Source organism: Puma concolor, chromosome B2 (assembly GCF_028749965.1).
Source record: "Puma concolor isolate L17-30 chromosome B2, mPumCon1.1.hap2, whole genome shotgun sequence".
Lineage (NCBI taxonomy): Eukaryota > Metazoa > Chordata > Mammalia > Carnivora > Felidae > Puma > Puma concolor.
Window position 1 is genome coordinate 38,579,367 of NC_141671.1, and position 20,783 is coordinate 38,600,149.

General features: G+C 56.3%; 1 protein-coding gene across 1 annotated transcript; it reads right to left on the minus strand.

The window, feature by feature from the left end:
* Nucleotides 1-5,528: 5,528 nt before the first annotated feature.
* On the minus strand, nt 5,529-20,250 carry KCNK17 (potassium two pore domain channel subfamily K member 17). Its single transcript, XM_086706760.1, has 5 exons — nt 19,329-20,250; nt 16,081-16,195; nt 11,091-11,251; nt 10,494-10,668; nt 5,529-6,368 (listed from the first exon to the last, which is right to left on the minus strand). Exons 1-5 carry the CDS (start codon nt 19,599-19,601, stop codon nt 6,058-6,060), a joined length of 1,035 nt encoding a protein of 344 aa, XP_086562886.1. The 5' UTR covers nt 19,602-20,250; the 3' UTR covers nt 5,529-6,057.
* Between the last annotated feature and the right edge of the window lie 533 nt (nt 20,251-20,783).

Consider the following 20,783-nt stretch of genomic DNA (forward strand, 5'->3'; position numbering starts at 1 on the left):
TGCCCAGGACAGTCTCCGGAGAACTGAGACCAGTTGGCCACCCTAAGGCGAAGTGACTTGCCCAAGGATATGGTGGGGTGGGGGGGGGGGGAGTTGGCAACATAGGATTGAAGCCAGGCGAGTGCTCCTGGGGACAAGCTCTGGACCAATCATATAGCATGAGCTGTGCTGCTGCTGCTCCATAGGCCTTTTGGAGACACCTCCCCTACCAGAGGGCAGTGTTGGCACTTTGCACTTTTCCTGTGTCTCTAAGTTTTGCACTGAGGAGTTGTTTCTTTTTGGAGTTAGATGCTAGGGATAATAAGAAAACACATGGGTGAGACCAGCCCGCCCCCACCGCCCTTCCCAGGGAGCACCTAGTCCGATGGGGGAGACATGGAGCTTCCAGTGTGATGCGGAGTTTCCTGTGGGGACAGGGTCTGTCCCTTCCTCCCTGACTTCTCTGCAGGGCCCAGAACGTGGTTGGGGGAAGGCATTGCTCTCTTCCTTCATTCGGCCTTTCCCAGCCAGGCAGAGGCAGGCAAGGGTGACTGACCGAGTATACCCAGTGCCTGAACTGGGTCTCCACTCTTGTTACCCTTGAGCAAGAGCTGGAGCCTCTCCTGGATCAGGGAGGCCGGGTTGATTCCTCTGTGATTTTAATGCAGTGTTCTGAGCCTCCAGACCCCTGCTGGGCTGGGGTTTGGCTCAGGGAGTGGGGGATGGGGGACTGATGAACTGCGGGCTTGGATCAACGGGGTCTTTGCGGGAAGCAGGCTGCATTTCCCTAGGGCGAGGGCTTCTTGCAGAGAGTGTAATGAAGGGAGGGTGAGGGCAAGTCCAGGTGACAGTGCGGCTCCTAGGACTGGGCCCCATGGGGAGTCATTACCACCCCTGGTCCTGAAAGGGCGGGGGGGGGGGGGGGGGGGGGGGGGGGGGGGTGGGGGGGAGTGGCCTCTCACTAGAACCCAGTCAGTATTGCTACCCTGGGAAAAGGGCCAACAGGACAGGCACTGTGCCCCTTGGGCAAGAACAGCACTGCCAAAACTAGGGCCTGCTGGGAGAGGGGGCAAACACCCCGACTTCTCTCCCCTCCTCCTCTCCCACCACTTTCCCTCACAGGCCTCATCATATCAGAAGCCAAAGCCCACAGGAGCCTGGGTGACTTAGCCCACAGGGGTCAGACCCCGTCCCCGCCCCCCCCCCCCCCCCCCGGGGAGGTTCAGGGGTTCAGAGAAAGTCTGAGAGTGGATGGGGAGAAGGAGCCAAGACAGATTATCAAGAAGCGCTGCGGAAGGCACACACCCACCCCCCAGGGAAGCTTCCTGACCCGCGAGGTCGGCCAGTGGGCGGACTGGGAGCCCCGCCTCCAACACACACACTAACCCTCTCACTTTACAGTCTGTCTTTGGCAAATTTATTTCCTCCATTCCCACCTCACTTCCTGCCCCTCCCCAGCCCACTGGAGGCCAAGGGGTAGGCGGGTCTAGGAGGTCTTCTGAAAGGAAGGGGTGCAGAAGGGCTCCAGGAGCTGCCTGATGAAAGAGGGTGGGGTCAGGGAGAGCTTCAGTCCAAGAAAAAGAGAAAGGGAGGGGAACAAATATTTCTGAGCCCTGTGATGTACCAGATCCAACACGGTGCTTTCTCATTCATTACTCACTCCCCTGCATTCATCAAAACATTCCTGAGCATGCTATTAGCATTTCCATTTTAGGCTCAGAGAGGTTAGGTGACTTCTCAAATGTTGCACAGCAAGCAGGAAATTGGTAGGGTCAGGGTATAGATTCCCTGAATCCAGGGAAGAATAAATGAGACAAAATGTGGAAAGGTTGGAATGTGGGCAAAGGTTGAACAGGATCCCAATCCCAGGATCCTGAGCCCTGTCTGGTTCAGACAGGGACAGGGAGCTCAGTCAGTGGCTGGTGGGGAGTGAGTCTGAATGGTTTTGCTTTCACGCTTCTGTAGAACATGCTGATGGGGTGGGGGGAGCGTCCCTGTTGAACTGGAGATGGGTTTTGGTCAGCAAAGGGCAAGGGGGCAGGACATAGCAGAGTGTATAGCACAGTATTGGGGGGAGAAGGAGGGAGGGTCAGAGGGGCCAGGGCCCGGGGCCCAGCATGGAGAGTGTATGGGGGGTGGGGGTGAGAGGCCCAGTGACCAGCTGTGTGGGTGGTTTGGGGTGAGCAGAGGGGGGCGGTCAGGGGGTCGATTTCAGGCCAGTGTTCTCTGGGCCTGGAGCCGTGGGGGGGGGTTCCTAGTGAAGTAAGGGTCGAGGGAACTGGGGATGGGGGAGTCTCAGCGTAGCTATTGCCCAGACTATGGGGGTCCTCTGGCTCCTACTGAGTCAAGTCCTTCTCTGAGCCAGCTCCTAAAATGAGTGGACACCCCTCCCCCAGCCAGGCCTCCGGCATTGGAGGGACCGTGAGGGAAGGACCTTGGAACTTTGTGTGTGTGTGTGTGTGTGTGTGTGTGTGTGTGTGAGAGAGAGAGAGAGAGAGAGACAGAGACAGAGACAGAGAGACAGAGACAGAGAGAGGAGAGACAGAAATAGGGAGAGATTTCCTTGGATCCAAATGCTTATGATGGCCCAGGAGATGGGTGGGGTCAGGAACTACCCTCCCTGAAATGTGGTCAATAAAACAATCCAGACAAAATCTGAGGGAATAGAGGCAGTAAGATGCAGACTCTCTGAAGCCAGCCTCCTCTTTTACAGATGAGGAAACTGAGGCATAGGAAGGGGGAGTGGCTGGTCAAGATCACACAGGGCTGAAAGGAAGTCTCCCTTACCTCTCATGCTCACCCACCAGGACGGGTGGCTACCTTTGCTCAGCATCCACTGAAAATTTCATTTCCCCCCTCTTGAAACAGCATTAAAAAGAACAGCTCTTTTTCCCAGCACTGAGGGAAGAAATAAATAACTTAGTACAAGCAGAAAGCTTACAACAGTGCCTGCACATAATAAGCACCCAATAAATGTTAGGAAATAATGATGACGACCGGGATGATGACGTGGTGATGAAGGGTGTCACTGTTTTAGAAGGAAGCACCATGTGACAGTGAGTCTGATCCTGCCCTGGCTGTGCTGAAGCCACAGAACCGGACAGCCTGTCCAAGGGAGAAGGCAGGGCAACCGCTGGTGTGAGGGGTCTGCCTGCCCTTCAGCGTTGTGGCAGCAGCTGTGGCCGGTCCCCTGGCCCTGCACTTGCACGCTTGACATGCACTTCCTGGTCTCTGCCAGGAGGTTCCCCTGGGACCCATGAGTGTGCAGACCCCTCATCCCGGCCAGCAGTGTGATGGTATTAGCCTGGGAGCCCCCAAAAGGGCAGGGCTCAGTCCTGCATCACCACTTGCTCAGTCAGGCCTGCCTGGCCGGCCCCGAGCCCTGAGACGGGTCAGCAGAGGCCCTGCCCTCCACATAGCCACCAGCCTGCGCAGTGCTGGCGTCCTGCCTTGTCCACAGGCGCCTGCCGTGGAACGCCACCAGCTGAGTGGCGCATCATGCTCCAGTCTGATGCGCGCCCTGCTGGGATGTTACGCAGTCATTTGATCCCGGGAGATCAGCCCTGCTCTTATCTCCATCTGCAGAGGAAGAAAGCCGTGCAGGGAGATGTTAAGTGATTTGCACAAGTCACAGAGATGGTGAGCCAGGTAGGCTGCCTCCAAGCTCCACGCCCTCAGCAGCTATGCTGTGCTGCTCTGAGGGGCCCCCTGGCCTCCGCCTTCAGGGCCTCGGTGGCCTGGCCTAGGTGGTGTGAGTGAATGAGTGACTTGCTTCCTCGCCCACACACTTTCTCATGCCACTGTCATTCCCACCTCCCCTCCCGCGCCTCTGAAAGACCTCGCTGCCCATCCTTAGGCCATAGTTTCCGAAGAGGTGGACACAAAATGAGCGGCAGGCAGAAGTTTAGGAGAGGAGAAGATCAGAAAGGAAGACTGGTAGGAAAGCTCTGTTTACAGGGAGGGGACATTGGAAAGAGAATGACCTCGACCGTAGGCAAGGGTCCTTGTTTTATAAGGTTCTGGTCAGCTCTCCCTTCTCTTCCCCCTCGTTCCTTCTCAGGTTCTACCCTCACTGGCTCGATAACTCTAGGTGCTGGGTTGTCCATTCCTGATCGGCTCGATCCATTGTATGAGGGTGGTCTTTGGCTATACCGTTCCTTGTGGGTCATGGGTTTTACGGCCCACTACTTATTTTTAGCCAGGTCTTTTGTCAAATTCCTGAGGGAACCTGAAGGGGAGTAGGTGGTGTCTATTACATTCTTAAGAGGGAACTTACGCCCAAGGGGGTTTGCTGTGGTCAGACGCTCCCAGCATTGTTCTGAACTACGTGTTTTTCCCCACCCAGGGACCTCAGGTCCTAACCTTTCCCTCTCTGCCTGCTGAATCCTATCTTTTCCCATCATATTACCCCTCTCGCTTCCTGGATTGGTGCTTCAGGGTTGCAGCGACTCCTCTCATTGGCCATGGAGCAGACATCTGCAGGCAATTGCCCAACCAGAAGTCTTCCTCTGCCCCATGGGCAGCACCACAGGCTGGTACTCTCTGGGGCAGGCATTGTGAGCATGGGTAGGGGTGTGCATGGGGTAAATGGCTTGATGGAGGTGAGAGGGACTCTAGGAGGCCAGGCAGGGGGAGAAAGGGGCTCAACGCGAGGCAGTGTGGGAACCATGGAAACCAGCCCAGCACTCTGGCCTCTCTGTCTCTCCCAGGTTTGAGTTCTGGGTCCTCTCTCTGGAGTGTGCAAAGTACAAGGATGCCAGTTCTAGGCCTCCAGCAATCTCTTCCTCACCTCCGTTTTCCTCTGCCTGCCCTGTGAGCCTCAGGAAGAGGGCACAGACCCTGTTGTTTACTCGCTGGTATTTGTTCCTGGGTCTGGCCTTGGTCCACTTAGGGCCAGGCCGGATGGCGCAAGTTGGATGGTGTAACAACCCTTCCTTCTTCCTTGGCCAAAAGGCTGCCCTTGATCCAATTTTAGGAGGGCTCTGAGGCTCCACAGGGAGAGGCCACATGGAGACCCCTGGGTCCCTGTGCCACTCACTACCTGCAATGTGGTGGAGGGAAGCCAAGTCACAGGTATCCACCGAGGTGGAGAACCCAGCTGCCGTTGGTGACCCTCAGGTACAGCTGGTACTGCCAGGGGCTCCTGGCTGGGCTTGGGGACCTGAGTGTGGTAGGGGGTATACCGCCTTAGTAGCAGCCCTAAGTGAGAGACAGAAATGCTCGGGGTGAGACTCTGCAAAAAGAAGGAATCTCTGCAAACCCTACCTGGCCTAGCAAACTGTGATTGCCGTCTTCAAACGCAGCGGGGCAGGGTGAGGCAGGAGGAGCCCACTGGCCTGCCCCTGGCTTTTCCCTGGTGTGAGGGAGCCACAGAGCAAGGATTCAGCAGCCAGACTGGGGCCAGCTGCCTATTAGCTGTATCAACCCTGACTGTTGGGAGTTTACCTGGAAGTTCTCTGGACGTGAAGGGGGCCTTGAACTTCAGCCCTTAATCCATTCCTTCTACCAGTCCTGGGCAAACTCACCTGGGAAAGGAGTGGATTCTGTGTATGTTCCAGTCTCAGATGCTGCCTTTGTCTCTGGGTACGTAGGTCAGTTAGAATTAGCTGTGGTTGTGAGTGACAGAAAAACCCAAATAAAACTGTAGTAAACGAGATCGACATTTATTTTTCACTCACACAAATGAAGTCTGAAGGTATTCGGTCCAGATTGTTAGGGAAGCTCTTCAACCATCAGGAACCCAGGCTCTTCCTGTCTTACTGTGTCACGGATCTCAAACACGGCCTCTACCTCATGGTGCAACATGGTTGCCAGAGCTCCAGCCACTATATCAGTATTGCAGCCAGCTAGAAAAAGGAAGTAGTGAAGAGGAGCACACTACCTGCCACAAAAAGTCAGTCATAAGTCCCACAGGATTCTTCTCCGTGTATTCAATTGGGCTGAATTTAACCATATAGCTGCAAATAGCCTCAAGGGAAGATAAAAAAAAAAAGTAGTCTTTAGTCTGGGTGGTTATGTGCCAAGCTTAAAGCCAGGGCTCTTGTTACTGAGGAAGATGGAACGCATACGGGAGTATAACTAGTTGCCCTTTCCACAACATGAGACCTGAGTAGAGGGTTCTGGATGCTGCATGATTCTCACAGGCCCCTCTGGACAGCAGCCTGACTGTGGCAAACGGGGTTCTGCCTCCCCATCGGGGCTCTGCCTCCAGCTTTGGGGCTTGAAGTTCTCTTTGGAGCTGTGGTGGTAGCAGGAATATGATCTCCCCGGGGTCTCCAGCAGGGAGAGGATGAGTTTGATGATCAAGGCCAGCCACGCCATCCCAAAGAGGATCCATAGGGACACTGTATTCTTGTACCACAGCGGGTACCTCCGGGAGGGGTCCATCCCTGAGGGGGAGAGGCAAAGTCAGAGGAAAGAGGTCTGGCAAAGTCAAGGCCACATTCCCAAACAGAAACAGCCACACATGGCTTGATGTATATGAGCAGAATATGGGAAGTTCAAACTGGTCTGAGATTGCTAGCCTTGTGGTCACTGCTATAGGATGCTAGGAAGCCTCCCTGGATTGACACTCTGAGTTGAGTTTGGAAGCTACATTTCCTCTTTGTCCTTCTGATGGACTCTGTGCTCTATCCCAGTGCTTCAAAGTGGGGTCCCTGGACCAGCAGCATCAGCATCACCTGAGAGTTTGCTAGAAGTGTAAATGGTCGGGTCCCCCTCCAGACCTACTGAATGCAAACCCTGGGGTGGGTGCAGCAATCTGTTTTAACAAGCCTCCCAAGAGATTCTGATGCCCGCTCTGTTGTTTGCCTGTCTCTGTGTTTGGTTTCCTCATATCTGAACAGAGGCAACTTGCCAAGAGCTTTGGGGACAACAGGTGGAACCACTGGAGTTTGTATCCTGCCTCAGTTCTCCCTGGCTGTGTGACCTTCATCTGTCTGAATATCCCTCACCTGTGAATGAGGAGAATACTTTCTTCCCAAGCCCTCGGCTTTTGGGATGAAGTCCTAAGGCCCTTATCTACTCCCCCAGCCTTGATTTACATACCTTTTCCCTGCTGAGTGCTGTGCTTGTCACTCTGGGCTTTCTCCTGTTCTCCCATCCATCTCCAGTCCTGCCCCAGGGCCTTTGTATTTGCTGTCCTTCCAGCTCAGAATGCTCTTCATTTCCACTTCCTCATGGCCTAGTGAACTTCCCCTAATCCAGCAGATAGACCTCAGCCCATGTGCTTCTGCTGGGTTAAATTACTTATTCTCTCTGGGATCCCCACACCGGCACCCCAAACATAATCAGGACTGGGTGAGTAATGGCAGAGGGAAGGGACAGATGGAGGTCATTGGAGGGCTTAGATAAGTCATTTCAGGAGCCTGCTCCATAACTCAATTCTTCCTTCTTTCCTAGGGGTCTGTCTTGTCACCCTCATCAAATCAGGATTGTTCAAGGGCGAGGTCTGTCCTCTTATTCTCTCAACATCTTTTTCTGTCTTCGTGTTCTGTCCCACCCATCCCTCTGTCTCCTGGCCCCAAGACAACCTCTGTTCCCTGTCATTCAGGCCTGGGTCCCTTTCCTGGGCCCCAGCTCGGGAATGAGCCTGCAGTCCTGGACCCCACCTCACTGCCTGGCAGGAGCCGGGATTGGATTAGGCTGATTGAGTTATGGGGCCAAGATTCCGCTGGCAGTCCCAAATGAGATCAGCGGTGAGCCAGCTCTCGGCCCCTGCCACCCACCAGTTCGGCTTGCTCCTGGCAGCGGAGGGGAGGGGGTGTCCTTCTCTCATTTTATTTCATTTTTTTAGGCGAAATCATAAGTGGCGGGTGATCTGGCAGCTGGCAAGGCGCTCAACTGCGTTGCAAATGCAATTGGGGGAAGTGGGGGATGAGGCCAGGGAGGAGCAGGAGGCTGGGACCGGGGTGCTGCTCTGGCCATGGCCTTTGGGAAAAGAGGAACAGCGATGAAGACAACACCCGTGGGGCTGCTGTGACAGGGACAACGGGCCACCTGAGACCAGGTGGTGGACCTCAGCATTCCCATCCAAGAAAAGGGTTTGACCTTGTCCTTGGAGGACAAAGAAGGTGGAGAGACATGGGTGGGAGTGGTCTTTCCGGGGGCCTCGTGGGTTTGAACCACGTCTCCTCAGTCAGGATGTTCGGTGGAAGGGGACTAACTCTGGGAAGCCTTGGCCCCATCCTCCAGCCTTCCTGGCCCTGCCACTCCCCGCGGGGTGGCTGGCAGGAAGCAGAGATCCTGATCAGCCCTCCTTGCTCCAGTAGAGACTGCTGCGTGGATGTCGCAGGCCCTCCCTGATGCTGGCGGGGGCCTTTCCTGCCATTCCCAGGGTGTCTGTGTCTAGACCTGTATCCGCCCTGCCTCGGAGGAATGTGGAGCCTCAGGACATCCTTACGAAGATTCCCCTTCAGCCCCGTGTAGGCTTCTCCAGGCAGGATTCCAGGGGAGCCTGCTGTCAGCTCTTCCCACCCAGGACCAAACTTTGGGGGACCTGGTGATCAGTAGGCACCAGGAGACTGTTGTTGAGAGCCTTGTTCCCACTTTTCCTCCCCTCTCCTTGCACTGGACACCCTCAGAGAACCCGGTCTTCTGGGTTCAGGACTACCGTTGGGGCAAATCCCGAGTTTCACGCCCTGAGCCCTGGTGGTGCAGGACCCATCACATCACATAGCCCTGGGTTGAGGTTGCTATGGCCGAGCCCCTGGTGACCCCGATGCAGGGTGGAAGAGGGAGAGCTCAGAGTGGAGAAGGAGGCAGGGCTCGGCCACAGAATAGCCCTCACCAGCCTACCCGTGGATTTGGGACTCCCATCCTAAGACTATGGGAAAACACTGAAGGTTTTCGCAGGACCTAGGCAGGTGACGTGATAGCACTTGTAATTTTTTAAAGGTCCTAAAAGCCAAGGCGGGGACAGAGTTACAGGCCTCACAAATCTATGGGTGCCATTCCATGTGCTTTATGTGAATGGCAACACTTTAGGGTTGTGTAGTGCCCAACCTACATAACCAGCCATGTACAACAGGCCTGGCTGGACTAAGAAGATGGCAGTGGGAACAGAGAGGAGAGGACAGATCCAAGAATCATTCTCTGATCTGTGACGGGGACAGATGTGGCCCTTGGAGCCACTGGGCTAAGCTCTCCTCAGACCTGTCTCACCACTTTGAAGGTAGGTGGGTACACTCCAGTTGGAAGAAACCTTCTCAAAAATTTCTTTTCAGAGCAACAGCCTCCCTCCAGGATTGAAGATATTGGGAAGGGACAGCATGAGGCCCCTGACACAGGATGCTTCTTCTTAAGGAAAGAGAGGTTCAGGGAAGGGGGGACCCTGAACACAGGTGAGAAGGCACGGAGGGGGTCTCAGCCATCACCTAGCCCTGACCGCTCATTTTATATATAGGAACACTGAGGCCCCAGAGGGGGTGCGTGACGGGGTCTGGAAAGAGTAGGAGTCTGGGAGTCAGCCAATCAGAATTCTAGCTAGCTGTGCAACCTCGGGCAAATGGCTTGGCCTCTCTGAGCTTCAGCTTTCTCCTCAGTAAAATGGGGGTGACAGTTGTCACTCTAGGTGGCTTGAGGTGCTAGCTAGCTGTTTGTTACTTTGGTAAGACCTGATTTCAATATCCCAGGCTGGGTTCTGTCTCCATAGATGTGAAGAAGGACAGGGCCTCCTCCCTAATTTAGGGCCAGGGGTCCTTGAGACCAGTGTGGTGGTGGTGCCAGGGGCCACTGCTCATGTGGTGAACCTTCAGGGGAGGGCAGCACAGGGGGATGAGGCTGAGCTGAGGTCCCAGCCACCCCTGCGGCCCCACAGAATGTCCCTCCACTGCCACCTGCTGGGCACCTGCCTCAGCTTTATCATGCAAGGCCAGTGGCTTCTGGGACCCCTGTCTTGCCCACACTGGGTAGTGATGGCTGATTAAACCTCATGTTGGGCCTTCTGGACCACGCAGCCCTTCTTTACTGGCACTCAGAGTTCATCTGCCAACAGGGGTCGGGGGAGGCTGGGTTTTCCTGAGTCTCCCAGACTCTCCAGCCTGGTCCCTGTGGCCTGTGGTGTGGAACATATGGCCCTCAGCCCAGGGACAGTGGGAAGCTTGGCGTTTCATGAGGTGGGGTGAAGTGGGGAGGAGAGACCCTGGGACAAGGAAGGACCAGGGAGGGCGGGTCAGGGACTCTCTTAATTTGGTGAGCTCTCATAACAACAGTTGAGCCTGTGGACATTTTCAGCGCTTGTCAAGAGAACCAGGACTGTGACTTATAGCCAGCCCCAAGCGCTGGGTTCAAATTCCAGTTGTCACTTTTTACCTGGGTGACTTTAGCCCCATCACACAACAAAGCAGGTTGAACCTTCCCAGGACTGTGTCCTCTGGACTCTGGGCCTCCGAGTGCCCCCCCCCCGCCCCCGCCAGGGCCTGGCGCACGACAGGTGCCAGCGAATGGAGCAGGCGAGTGGAGGCCAGGCAGCTGAGTGCCCAGCCGCCCTCCCGCTGCCTGCAGGGGTCTCTCACCGATCACGTAGTCGCCGAAGCCCACGGTGCTGAGGGTGATGAAGGCGAAGTAGAAGCTCTCTACATAGCTCCAGCCCTCCATGTGGCAGAAGAGCAGTGGGGGCAGCAGCAGGAAGAGCAGGAGGCCCGAGAGGAGGGCACCGGAGCCTGCCAGCCACCGAGCCTTGGCAGGGTCCTGTGGGTGCATGCAGTACCCAGGCCCCATGTGGCTTCTGCCCAGTGCTTGGGGAACAGACAGCCTCGGGGGATCCTGAGCAGGAGACAGGGATATGCTCCCTCCCGGCAAGAAGGGGCTGTTGGGGCCCCTCCACCTCGTCTGTGTTCTCCAGGTTCCTGGGCAAGACCTTGGCTGGCTGATACCCTTCCAGTCGGCCAACTGCTACCCCGTGCTCTCTACTGATGCCCCTTTATCACTAATAACCTCCATTCTGGGCAGCGGCCTCCAGTCCCACCACATCCCCACTAGTAACCCTGATTCCCAGAGGTAACCCCTGCTCCCTCCAGTGACCCGCCCCCCCACCCCGGGCCTCCTGATTCCCACTACCCCACTCATCCTAGAAGTAACCCAGCCCCCCCTCACTCCCACAGCCCATGCACCTGCCAGGCGCCCCCCAGGCTGCGGGCACAGCGATGCACTCCCCGCTGCATGAGATGCCCCAGTCGGTTGAGCACCACGAGGTTGAGCGGGATCCCCACAAGAGCAAAGAAGATGCAGAAGAGGCGGGCGGCCATCGTATGGGGGCTCAGGTTGCCGTAGCCTGAGGCAAGACAGAGGCACATCAGGGGACCTTTCCATCCCCAGGGACCCTCATTCCTAACCCCCTCCAGCTGGCATTTACCGGAGGCCTTCCTTTCCCAAGCCAGGACTGCAGGGGTCCCTATACCTTCACTCCCTCAGAACACCCTCTACTCCAGCTGGGGACTCCCTCCTGGACTTACAGCTCCAGGAGGCTCGGCAGTGTGTGTGAGCTCAAACCCACAAAGGGTAAGACTCCGTTCTCTCCCTCATTTCCCCCTTTCTGGGTGGACATGGGAGAGGGGCATGGAAGGGCGTGGAGCCTCTAGGTGCTGCATCTCCGGGATCAGCTGCACCGTTTGAGCCAGGGCCCTGCAGCCTCCAGGCTCCTGTCTCTGGGCACGGCCCCCAAGCCAATGCAGCATCCCTGGCAGGCAGTCTTGCCTGGGGCTCCCACTGCCCGGCCTGGCCAGGCTTTCCTCAGAGCCACCTGCAGTCTGAGGCTGGGCCTACTCAGGCCCTTCCCATCCTCTCTCTCCTTTCTCAGGCATCATGCCTACTTTGCAGTCCGGCTGTCACCATCTCTCCTGCTCCTTCTTCAGCCTTCAAAGGCCTCCCTCCCCTCCCCTCCCCCCCATATGCCTCTTGTACATCTGATTCTGCCTTGATGCCTGATTTGCAGAATGCCTTAACACACCCAGGCTCCCTCCCAAACCCCTCAGGAGCGAGGGGCTGTGGATGGACAATCAGGTGACCTGGTGGAGGGCCAGGTGGAGGTTAGCTATCTTCTCTGTCATGAAGATAAGGGATGGGGGAGGCTAGGGGACGATGAGGCATTCCTCCAAAGATTCAGTTAGCCTGGACATCCTTTCCTCTTTCATCTCCTCCGTTTCTGTCTCCCCACTTTTTGGTCACCCCCCCCCCCCCACATTCGTGTCTTGTGCTAAATGCAAGCCTGACTATATCGTCTCCCAGATTATGACCCATCATTATTCCTTTGGAAGGTCCAAAGTCTCACCCAGCCCATCTCTGAGCCCATCTGGTCCCCTACTTTCCCAGTTCTGGCCACACTCCTGCCCTGCTGAATCCCCAGGCCCCCTCCTGCCTCTGTGCCTTTGAACATGACTCTCCCTCTACCAACAGCATGCTTCCCTCCTTGCCTGCCTATAAGTGGCAGCCCCAGTGCAGCAGCTCCCCCAGCACTTGGCCATCTTTGAGGGTAACCCACTGTATAAGAATGATCTGTTCCAAGTCTGCCATCCTCGAGAGTCATGAGCCCCTCAAAAGCAGGGGGTCATAATCAGCTTTATATTCTCAGCAACTGGCACAGGATCTGATACCTAATTAGGTGCTCACCAAATGTGTGTTGAATGAGTTTAAGAATGAATGAATGAATGAATGGGAAATGCGGGAATGAATGTGTAAATAGATGAATGGATGCCTTGCACCCTGTCCCCCTGCCCAGACTGGTCAGCACTCCCACATACTCCACGCTCACTTGTACTGGATTGAAATTGGTGGTTTACACTGACCCTCGCCTTACTGAGGGGTCTCAGAGGGGATGGTCCCAAGAGAGGCCAAAGCATGCACTAATTTAGAGCATGGGCTTTGGAATCAGAAGTGCTTCCTGGGTTTGGATCCCAGCTCTGCCCCTTGAAGGCTGTGGGACCTTGGGGAAGTGGCTTGGCCTCTCTGAGCTTCTGTTTCCCTGTCTGTGAGATGGAGATGTTGACATCTACCTCACAGTGTTTGCATGCGGGACAAAAGGAGGCAATGGCAGTGTGCCATAGATGGGAATGTGAGCCCTCAAACCTGTAATAGACAGAAGGTGTGGAAGGAATGTTTGCCGCATGAATGAATGGATGAATGATTGAACTCCACTCCACCAGCTTGTGGTCTGAGGACCTCAGCAACCTCTTTTAGAGCCTCATCCATTCTTCGCCTGATTGGCTTTTACAGGTTCGTTTAGAGGAGGGAACTCTATTGGCATCCAGGGATGCCTGATTCCTCACTGACCCCTCCTCTTCTAACCGTGGGTCCTCCCAGTGCTATGGTCTGTCCCTTGGGGTCTTTTCTAACCTGTGGAATGGTAGCACTTAGATTCCAAGTCTGGGAGGACCCCCGTGAAGCTTTTCCCTTTCTCAGGCTGACATTAAGTGAGTTTTTCTTCTCCCCATCATTCTCAGCCAGCCCTAGCTCAGTGCCGTCGGTGGATATCAGTGAAGCCCTCATTTGCCTGCTCAATTCTCGGCGACCATGGCTCCATCTAAGCCACCTCTCCCTTCAGCAGGTCTCCTATCTGTCACCTCTTTCACTTTGCTAGTCGACCCCTAGGACATCCCAGGAAAGCCTTGTGTGGTTGGGCTGCCCTGTACCTCCTCTGAAGTCAGCCTTCATTTCCAACCCTTTCCAATCACCTGGTCCTCTTTACTGTTCCCCAAGCCCATCAGCAACACTCCTACCTCAGCGTCTTTGCACTTGCTTCCCCAGATACTTACACAGCTTTCTACCTTATTCCATTCATGTCTCTGCTTCAGTGTTACCATTACAGAAAGGCTTTCAAAGGCCACTTTATATACAATAGTTCCCCATCACTATGAGACTCCCTTCCCTGGCATTATTTCTCTCTACGCACCTCCCACCACCTGAATATTGCCTATGTATCTGTTTGCTTGTTGGGTGTCCTCTTGCACTAGAACATCAGCTCCCCCAAGGGCAGGGACTTAGCAGTTTTGCTCACCATTGTCTCACTAGAATTTTCTGGCTCCCCCAGCTACTAAGTCTATTTGTTGAATGAATGGATGGCTAGAGGAGTGAACAAATGAACAAGCCATGGATGGAGTTCATAGATGATGGACAATTTGGGGGGGGGGCAGGGCTCAGGCCTGTCCAGCTGGTCTAGAGGTGTTCATGGGCCTGTCAGACATTATTTCATTTTGGGGCTTGGAAAGTACAACCCTTACAGGGTACTAGACCCAGGATGACAGGGACGCCAAGGAGGCAGTCCTCTGCTGTGCCCCTCAGGGTACCCCTTCCTTCCTTCATGGAGTGTTCCACATGTACCCCATTTTCCTCTCCCTTCCTCTCCTCCTCTCTCTGCATGCCCTCTGCGCACACGCGTGTGTGCGTGTGTGTGTGTGTGTGTGGTCAGAATCACCAGGTCATGAACTTCCCCCCTGTTCACCCTAGAATGGCTCTCTCCTTCTTCCTGTTGCTTAGAATTTCCACTGTATTTGTAAACCTTCTAAAGGCAGGCACTATTGGAAAGAGCAAGGTAGTCCCCCAGCTGGGTTTCAAACCCCATAGCTGCTTACTTTCCTTGGGGAAAGGGCAACTTCTGTGTGCCTCAGTTTCCTCCTCCGTGACATGAAAATAATAAGCCCTATTTTGGAAGCTGGACCATACAGACAAAATGAAATCTCAGTTGTAGAAGTGCCCCTCACGGTGCCTAGTACAAGTAGACCACGTGTGCAGGGAGGGCTGGGCTCCCCCTTCCTCTGCCCTCCTTCCCTTCAGAGCTGGCTCAGATAGCTTTAGGGCAGAACCGAGTAAAGACAAAGGGACGGGCTGCCAAACTCGGAATTCAATGGACCAACGGTGTAGGAGGTATGAGCTTCAGAGATTACAGACCCCCCCACACAGCTAGGATGCCTCCCCACAGTGACTCTGCATCAAACATCCCCCCTGCCCTGGGAATCACTAAGGGCTGGAGGGGATGGGTGTTTTGGGAATTTGAGTGCCCACTGTATGCTGGCCCTGTAGACCCAGGGGGTGTGAAGATGAATAAATACCATCCTGGCTAGTTCTTCCACGGCCACAGGGTCCATGGAGTCTCAGGGGCCTCCCAAGCATGCTTGCCTCAAGGTGGAGGACTACCCAAGCCCCTGTGTAGCCCTGAGACCCGCTTCCAAGAAGTATTGGTTGATTTAAAGCTAAGCAGAGTCCGCTGGGAGCTCCTGCTTGGCTCCCCTGTGGGGGGGACAGAGACTGGGACACTGGTTGCTGGGGAGAGGATCCTGGCTGGCCGAGAGCTGGTAGAGGTCGCCCTGGCCAGCAGTGGTGTCCGCCTGCCACCTGGTGGTAACTCCAGGGTCATGCAGGAGCGGGGCCTCCGCCAGAGAAGGGGGATGGGGCTCTGGACTTGAGTTATTTCCTGGGTTTCAGAGCTGGAGGGACCTAGGCTGCTCTCCTCCTTCCCCTTCCAACAGCCCCCAGGCACCCTCCCAGGGCTGGTTCCACCTTCACTCTCCTGAAGGCTGGGCTAAGGAAACGGGAGGGAGATCTGGTCCCAGGGCTCTCTGTGTGAGGGAGGAAGGGGGCTTGGAGAGAATGGCGATGGGGTGCGAGGGGTGCCTTAGTGAGCTGGGGAGAGGCCTCCAGGAATGGCCACCTTTCCCCAACACTGAGAACAGGGGATGCAAAGGGTCTTTTTGGATTTCTGCCCTTCCTTCCTTCCCAATTTTCCCTTGCCCTCCACATCCCCAGTGTTGGGTGGGCTTGGCTCAGGGGACCAGGAGACTTAGAGAGCTGAAACACATCTTACTGCTACACGGGGGCTGTCTATGTCCTGAAAGGTTGTGTGGGGCAGAAATCCCCCAAGAGCAGCCCTACTCAAATGTCGTCTTGCACACAAATCTCTTGGAGACCTCAGTAAAATGCAGAACTGGATTCAGCAAATCCCAGGTCGGCCCCAGATTCTGCCCACAGATGGTGGCCACGCTGCTGGGCCTGAGTGCACTTGGAGTCTAGTGACCTAGTAACTCTTCCAAAAGGCACCGGTCCCCTGACCCCTGTCTTTCGGAGGGGGGGGGTCACACTCCCCACCCCACTCTGGCCCCATCCTGCTCTTACCAATCGTGGTGACCGTGGACACAGAAAAGAAGAAGGAGCCCACGAGCTCCCAGCGCCCCATGCTGGTGGTGTTGCCAAGGACGATGTCCCCACTTTGGTACGCTTGGACGATGCCCTGGGGGAGAGGCTGCAGTGACCACCATGGTCTGTGGGGCGACTGGGCCCCTGCACTCAAACACATACACATGTGTGCATGAATACACATGCATGGGGGTGCATACACACACACACACACACACACACACACACAAACACACACTCATGGACAATCATCACAACCACTCTTTGAGCTCAGCCCTTCCAGGGCAAGCAGGCTCTTCCTGTCCAATCAGGGCCTCCCCAGGGGCGGGGACCATGGAGAGAGATCCTTTCCTTCTCTACCCCAGAGCCCAGGTCAGCTCAGGATGTCTCACCAGCTGGAAGAACACCATTTTTCCCCCTTCTCTTGCTCCCTCCCATTCTTGCAACAGACACTGGCCAGGCAGGACATGGGGTGTCGGTCCTCAGTGGGTCAGAGACAGATTTAACCAATACAGCACAGTCAGTACAGCTTTGGGCATTAAGGCAGTACAGCTGCATGGTCCTGGACAAGATACCCAACTTCTCTGTGCCTCAGTTTCCTTATCTGCAAAATGGGAATAGTAATAGCACCTGCTTCATAGAATTGTTTGTGAAGGTACAGTGAGGTGTTTGGTGTAGACTTAGAACAGTACGTGGGACGTAGTAAGTGGTAGTGGTTGCCATCATCAACATTATTACCAGTATAATGCTGTAGGAATACCGAGAGGAAGGATGTTTATTCTGACGGGGGTAGAAGCAGAAGGTGCACGGAGGGGGTGATGTTTTAGTTGGGCTTTCTTTGAGGGTCAAAAAGGACTGCTCCTGGTAGAAGGGACATTTAGGTAGATGGGACAGCAGGAGCAAAGCCTGGGAGACAGGACTGTGCCTGGGATCTAGTACACGGAGACGGAGAGGCAGCTGGGAGCCAGGCCACGCTTGGCTCTGCCATGCCAGGGGTGGAACAGCAGGCCTCCTCCAAGGTCAGTGAGCAAAGAGGAGGCAAGAGCAGGTCTGTGTGTTCCCTGGAAGCTGGCAGCATAGGTGTTAGCACACCAGAAGAGGAGAGACTCTTGAGGGGTGACTGATGGAGAGGGCCTGGCCTGCATCCAGCACAGAGTGGGCCAGGAGGAACAGAGAGGAGACACTCAGAAACCTAGGACTCTGGTCCTATTTGGTGTGGGTAGTCAGGGAAGCATCGAAACCCCTGTAAGGGTGTGGGGATGCGGGCTGGATGACAGACTTTTAGAATAGGTGGAAGGGCCCGGCTGGGAGGAGGAGGGCTGTTGCTTTGGGGGGATCTGAGGAAGTTGCACGCACGTGTCTACCCTCAGGGGGGGATCTGGGTTGGAGACACCACATTCTTATTTTGGGGATGGTGAAAGCCACAGGATGGTTGAAGAAGGGGTAAAGTGCAGGAGGAGGGGCACCTGGGTGGCTCATTCAGTTAAGTGTCTGACTTCAGCTCAGGTCATGATCTCACAGTTTGTGGGTTTGAGCCCCACATCGGGCTCTGAGCTGATAGAGTAGAGACTGTTTGGCATTTTCTCTCTCCCTCCCTCTCTGCCCCCCCTCCCCTTTCTCTGTCTCTCTGTCTCTCTCTCAAAAAGAAATAAAGAAGCACTTAAAAAAAAGTGCAGGGGCAGCTGAAGGGGGTTGTGGGGGAAGTATACAGAAATGAAAGCCCTGTGAGGAAAGGTGGGAAACACCCACATACACACATATGCACTGAGATCCATCTTGGCGGTTAACAGGCCCATCCCTGGCTGTGCAGCCATTCATGTATTTGTATTTAACGTCTCTGAGCCTCAGTTTCTTCATCTCGAAAATGGGGATGATAAAATGGTACCTACCTGTGAGGTAGGTGAGGAGGAAAGGAATTAATACAAGTTAATAGTCTAGGAACAAGGCTCCACACACAGTACGTGCTACACAGAAACATTTACCATTATCACTGCCATCACTGTCCTCTTCCCTGGGCCTACGCTGCCGGGAATTGAAATTCTCCACCTTTGCAAAGGGGGTGTCACCCAGCCTCCGGGACCAGGCAGCCCGCGGTGTTTGTAAAAGTTTAGAGGTGGGGGCGGTGGAGGTGCTACATGAGGTCCTTAGCGGAGACCGTCCTTCCCCTGCCCAGCTCCAGGCCCTACACCATCAGCCCAGTCCAAGGGCTCAGGACTCTACCACTGCCCCAGTGCCATGTCACTTCCCACCCAGGGACATTTCCCTGCTACCTTCTGGGGACTGGCTTTGGGTTGGCGACTCTGGCACTCAGGCCTTGCCCTCCTCGATGGAGGCGGCACCGGGACTGCGGGACGCGGAATCGGGGCTAGGGGCACAGCAGCCTGTCTGCCTATCAAGCATCCGCCAAATCCCGCAGGTCCCCGTCCGGTGCGGCCCCGGTGTCGAAGGACACCTCCACCCAGCTGCGATGCCCCGCTCCTAAGAGCCTCCTCAGCCTTTCCCCTCCCCCTCGCCCCTCTGGGTCCCCACCCCCCAGAGCAGTCTCCGTGCTCTGAGATCTCTGCACCTCCCCTCCGCGTCTAGCCCCTGAGTCGGAAGACAGGAGTAAAACGGGTTCAGCCGAAGAGCGCCCCTGTGTCTGCCCCCGCTAGTTCCCGATCGGGTCTGCGCCCTGGGAGCTCCGAGCTCCCCTCCACTCACCCGCTGGGACGAGCGCGCCCTGTACCCTTTGCCCCCAAGACTCCAACCGTGCCCTCAGTCTTGCTCCTCCTTTGACACTGCTCCTCGCCCCCAGTTCTCCTGTTTGCACTCTCTCTGGAAGGGGTCGGGCGTGCCCTTTCGTCCTTCGCCCGCGGGGCGACCCCGACGCAGCGCCGCGCGGTCCTAGTGGGACCCTTGCCCCGCCACCTCCCAGGACTGTCCAGCGCGCCCTGCCCCCATTCGGCCCGATCCGGCTAGGCGCGCCCCCTGTCGTCCCGTGCTCAAAGTAGGGTGTTTGCGCCCAGCAACCGTCCGGACCGGGCGGGTTGTGCCCTCTCCGCCCTAAAGGAGGACAGGGCGCTAAGGTGCGCTTCCCTCCGGCCGCCCCGGAGCCGGGTCCGCGGCCGTCCAGCCCACCCCTCCCATCCCCCGCCCGCTCTAGTCGTCCCGCGTCGATCCCCGCCTCCTCTCTCCAGACCCGGGGCGTGCCCTCCCGCCCCCCGCCCGTGCCTCCGCTCGCCCCTGACCCGGATCAACGAGTCCAGCGCCGGGCCATCCAGACACGTGAAGTTCTGCAGCAGCGCCCATTTCTCGCGCTGGAACCTCGCGCTGGAGTCACGCGCCGCGGGGCTCTCCAGCACCCAGAACACGCCGGTGCCCAGCGCCAGGTAAGCCAGGTAGGCGAGCAGCAGGAGCACGGTGCCCGGCACGGCGCAGTGTGGAGCCCTGTCGTCGGGCGCCGCCGGGGCTCGGGGTCTGCACAGAGCCAGAGAGGCAGGGAGGCCAGGGCCTGGAGCCATGGCCTAGGGCAGAGGCGTAAGGAAGGGGCTAGGAGCTCGGCTGGTGCCCTCCCCAGCCAGCGCCTGCCTGTGCCCAGTTTTCTCAGTTTTCTCCTGTGCCCAGGAGGCTTGCGGGAGAATGGGACAGCCCTGCCCCACCCTGCACCGGGATCCAATCCCAGGGACAAAACGAGCCCCAAGCTGTGGCCACCTGGCCCCGCCTAGAATGTGTGTGGAGTGCTCACCCCCCAGGCCTAGCTCAGGGGAAGGGGAGGGGTGCTGGGAGACCGCAGGATCTGAGGTGGAAGGGGCCCAGAGCCCCCCCAGCGTGTCCTACTGTAGCAAACAGTGGGAGGGACTCCTGGAGACCGAACTCAAGGGGGAAGAGAAAGTAGAAGCCAAGTTTATTGTCTTAGGGCCCCAGCCTAAGCTCTTGGACCCTGGGACCCTTGCCTCCTGTCAAGTCCTTCCTGGATCTCTTGCAACACCACCCTTTCCTTTCCCAAAGATGAGGGACCCCAGCTGATCACCACTTGTCTATGAACTTGGGAGGCGAGAGGATTCTTGACCAGTGGGCTTGTCCATTTCCTGCTTCTGAAGAAGCCCGGTAACTTCCTTCCTGGAGGAGGAAGGGTCCAGGGCATATAAGGAGTCCCTCAGGGGTCTTCAGTTTCCCAGACCTCTTCTCCATATGAGGAAGTCCTGGGTGTAACCTGGGTCTCTCGATGCTGTAGATCCTTCCCTATGTGTCCCATCCTCCTCTGCTTCACAGCCTTGCCTCAGTCTGGAGTCTGGGAGTCCGGAGCCACCCAGCCACTTACCGGCCTGCCTTGATGGCAGAGGTAGGGGCAGAGCTTTGAAGTCCTTGATGAAGTTGGGCTGTGGATGGACTGGTCTAAATCTCTCCTCTCCTTCTGGCCAGGGACGTCACAGTCTGGCAGGAGAAGGGCCGGGGTTGCAGAGCATGTTCCTAAAGGAGGCCAGGCCTCCACGGAGCTTGTCTCTGGGTGTGTTTGGAAAGGCTCTTAAGACAGGCACCCAGAGGGGGTGATGAGGTCAAGGGGTGCCCTGGGGAGTCAGGGGAGGCCACACTCAGGAAGGTATGGGATACACAAGAGCTCCTAAGCCTTGTTCACGGACAGCTCTAGACCTCTAGGCAAGGGGAACTGGCAGGCTTTGAGAGGCAGCTGCCAGATTCCTGAG

Excerpts from the sequence above, each read along its gene's own strand:
- KCNK17 (XM_086706760.1), bottom strand. The coding sequence starts at position 19,601 with ATGGCTCCAGGCCCTGGCCTCCCTGCCTCTCTGGCTCTGTGCAGACCC. Across the intron at positions 10,669-11,090 it reads GCCTGGGGGGCGCCTGGCAG|GACCCTGCCAAGGCTCGGTG; the intron begins GTGCATGGGCTG and ends ATGCACCCACAG. Across the intron at positions 6,369-10,493 it reads CTTCGGCGACTACGTGATCG|GGATGGACCCCTCCCGGAGG; the intron begins GTGAGAGACCCC and ends TCTCCCCCTCAG.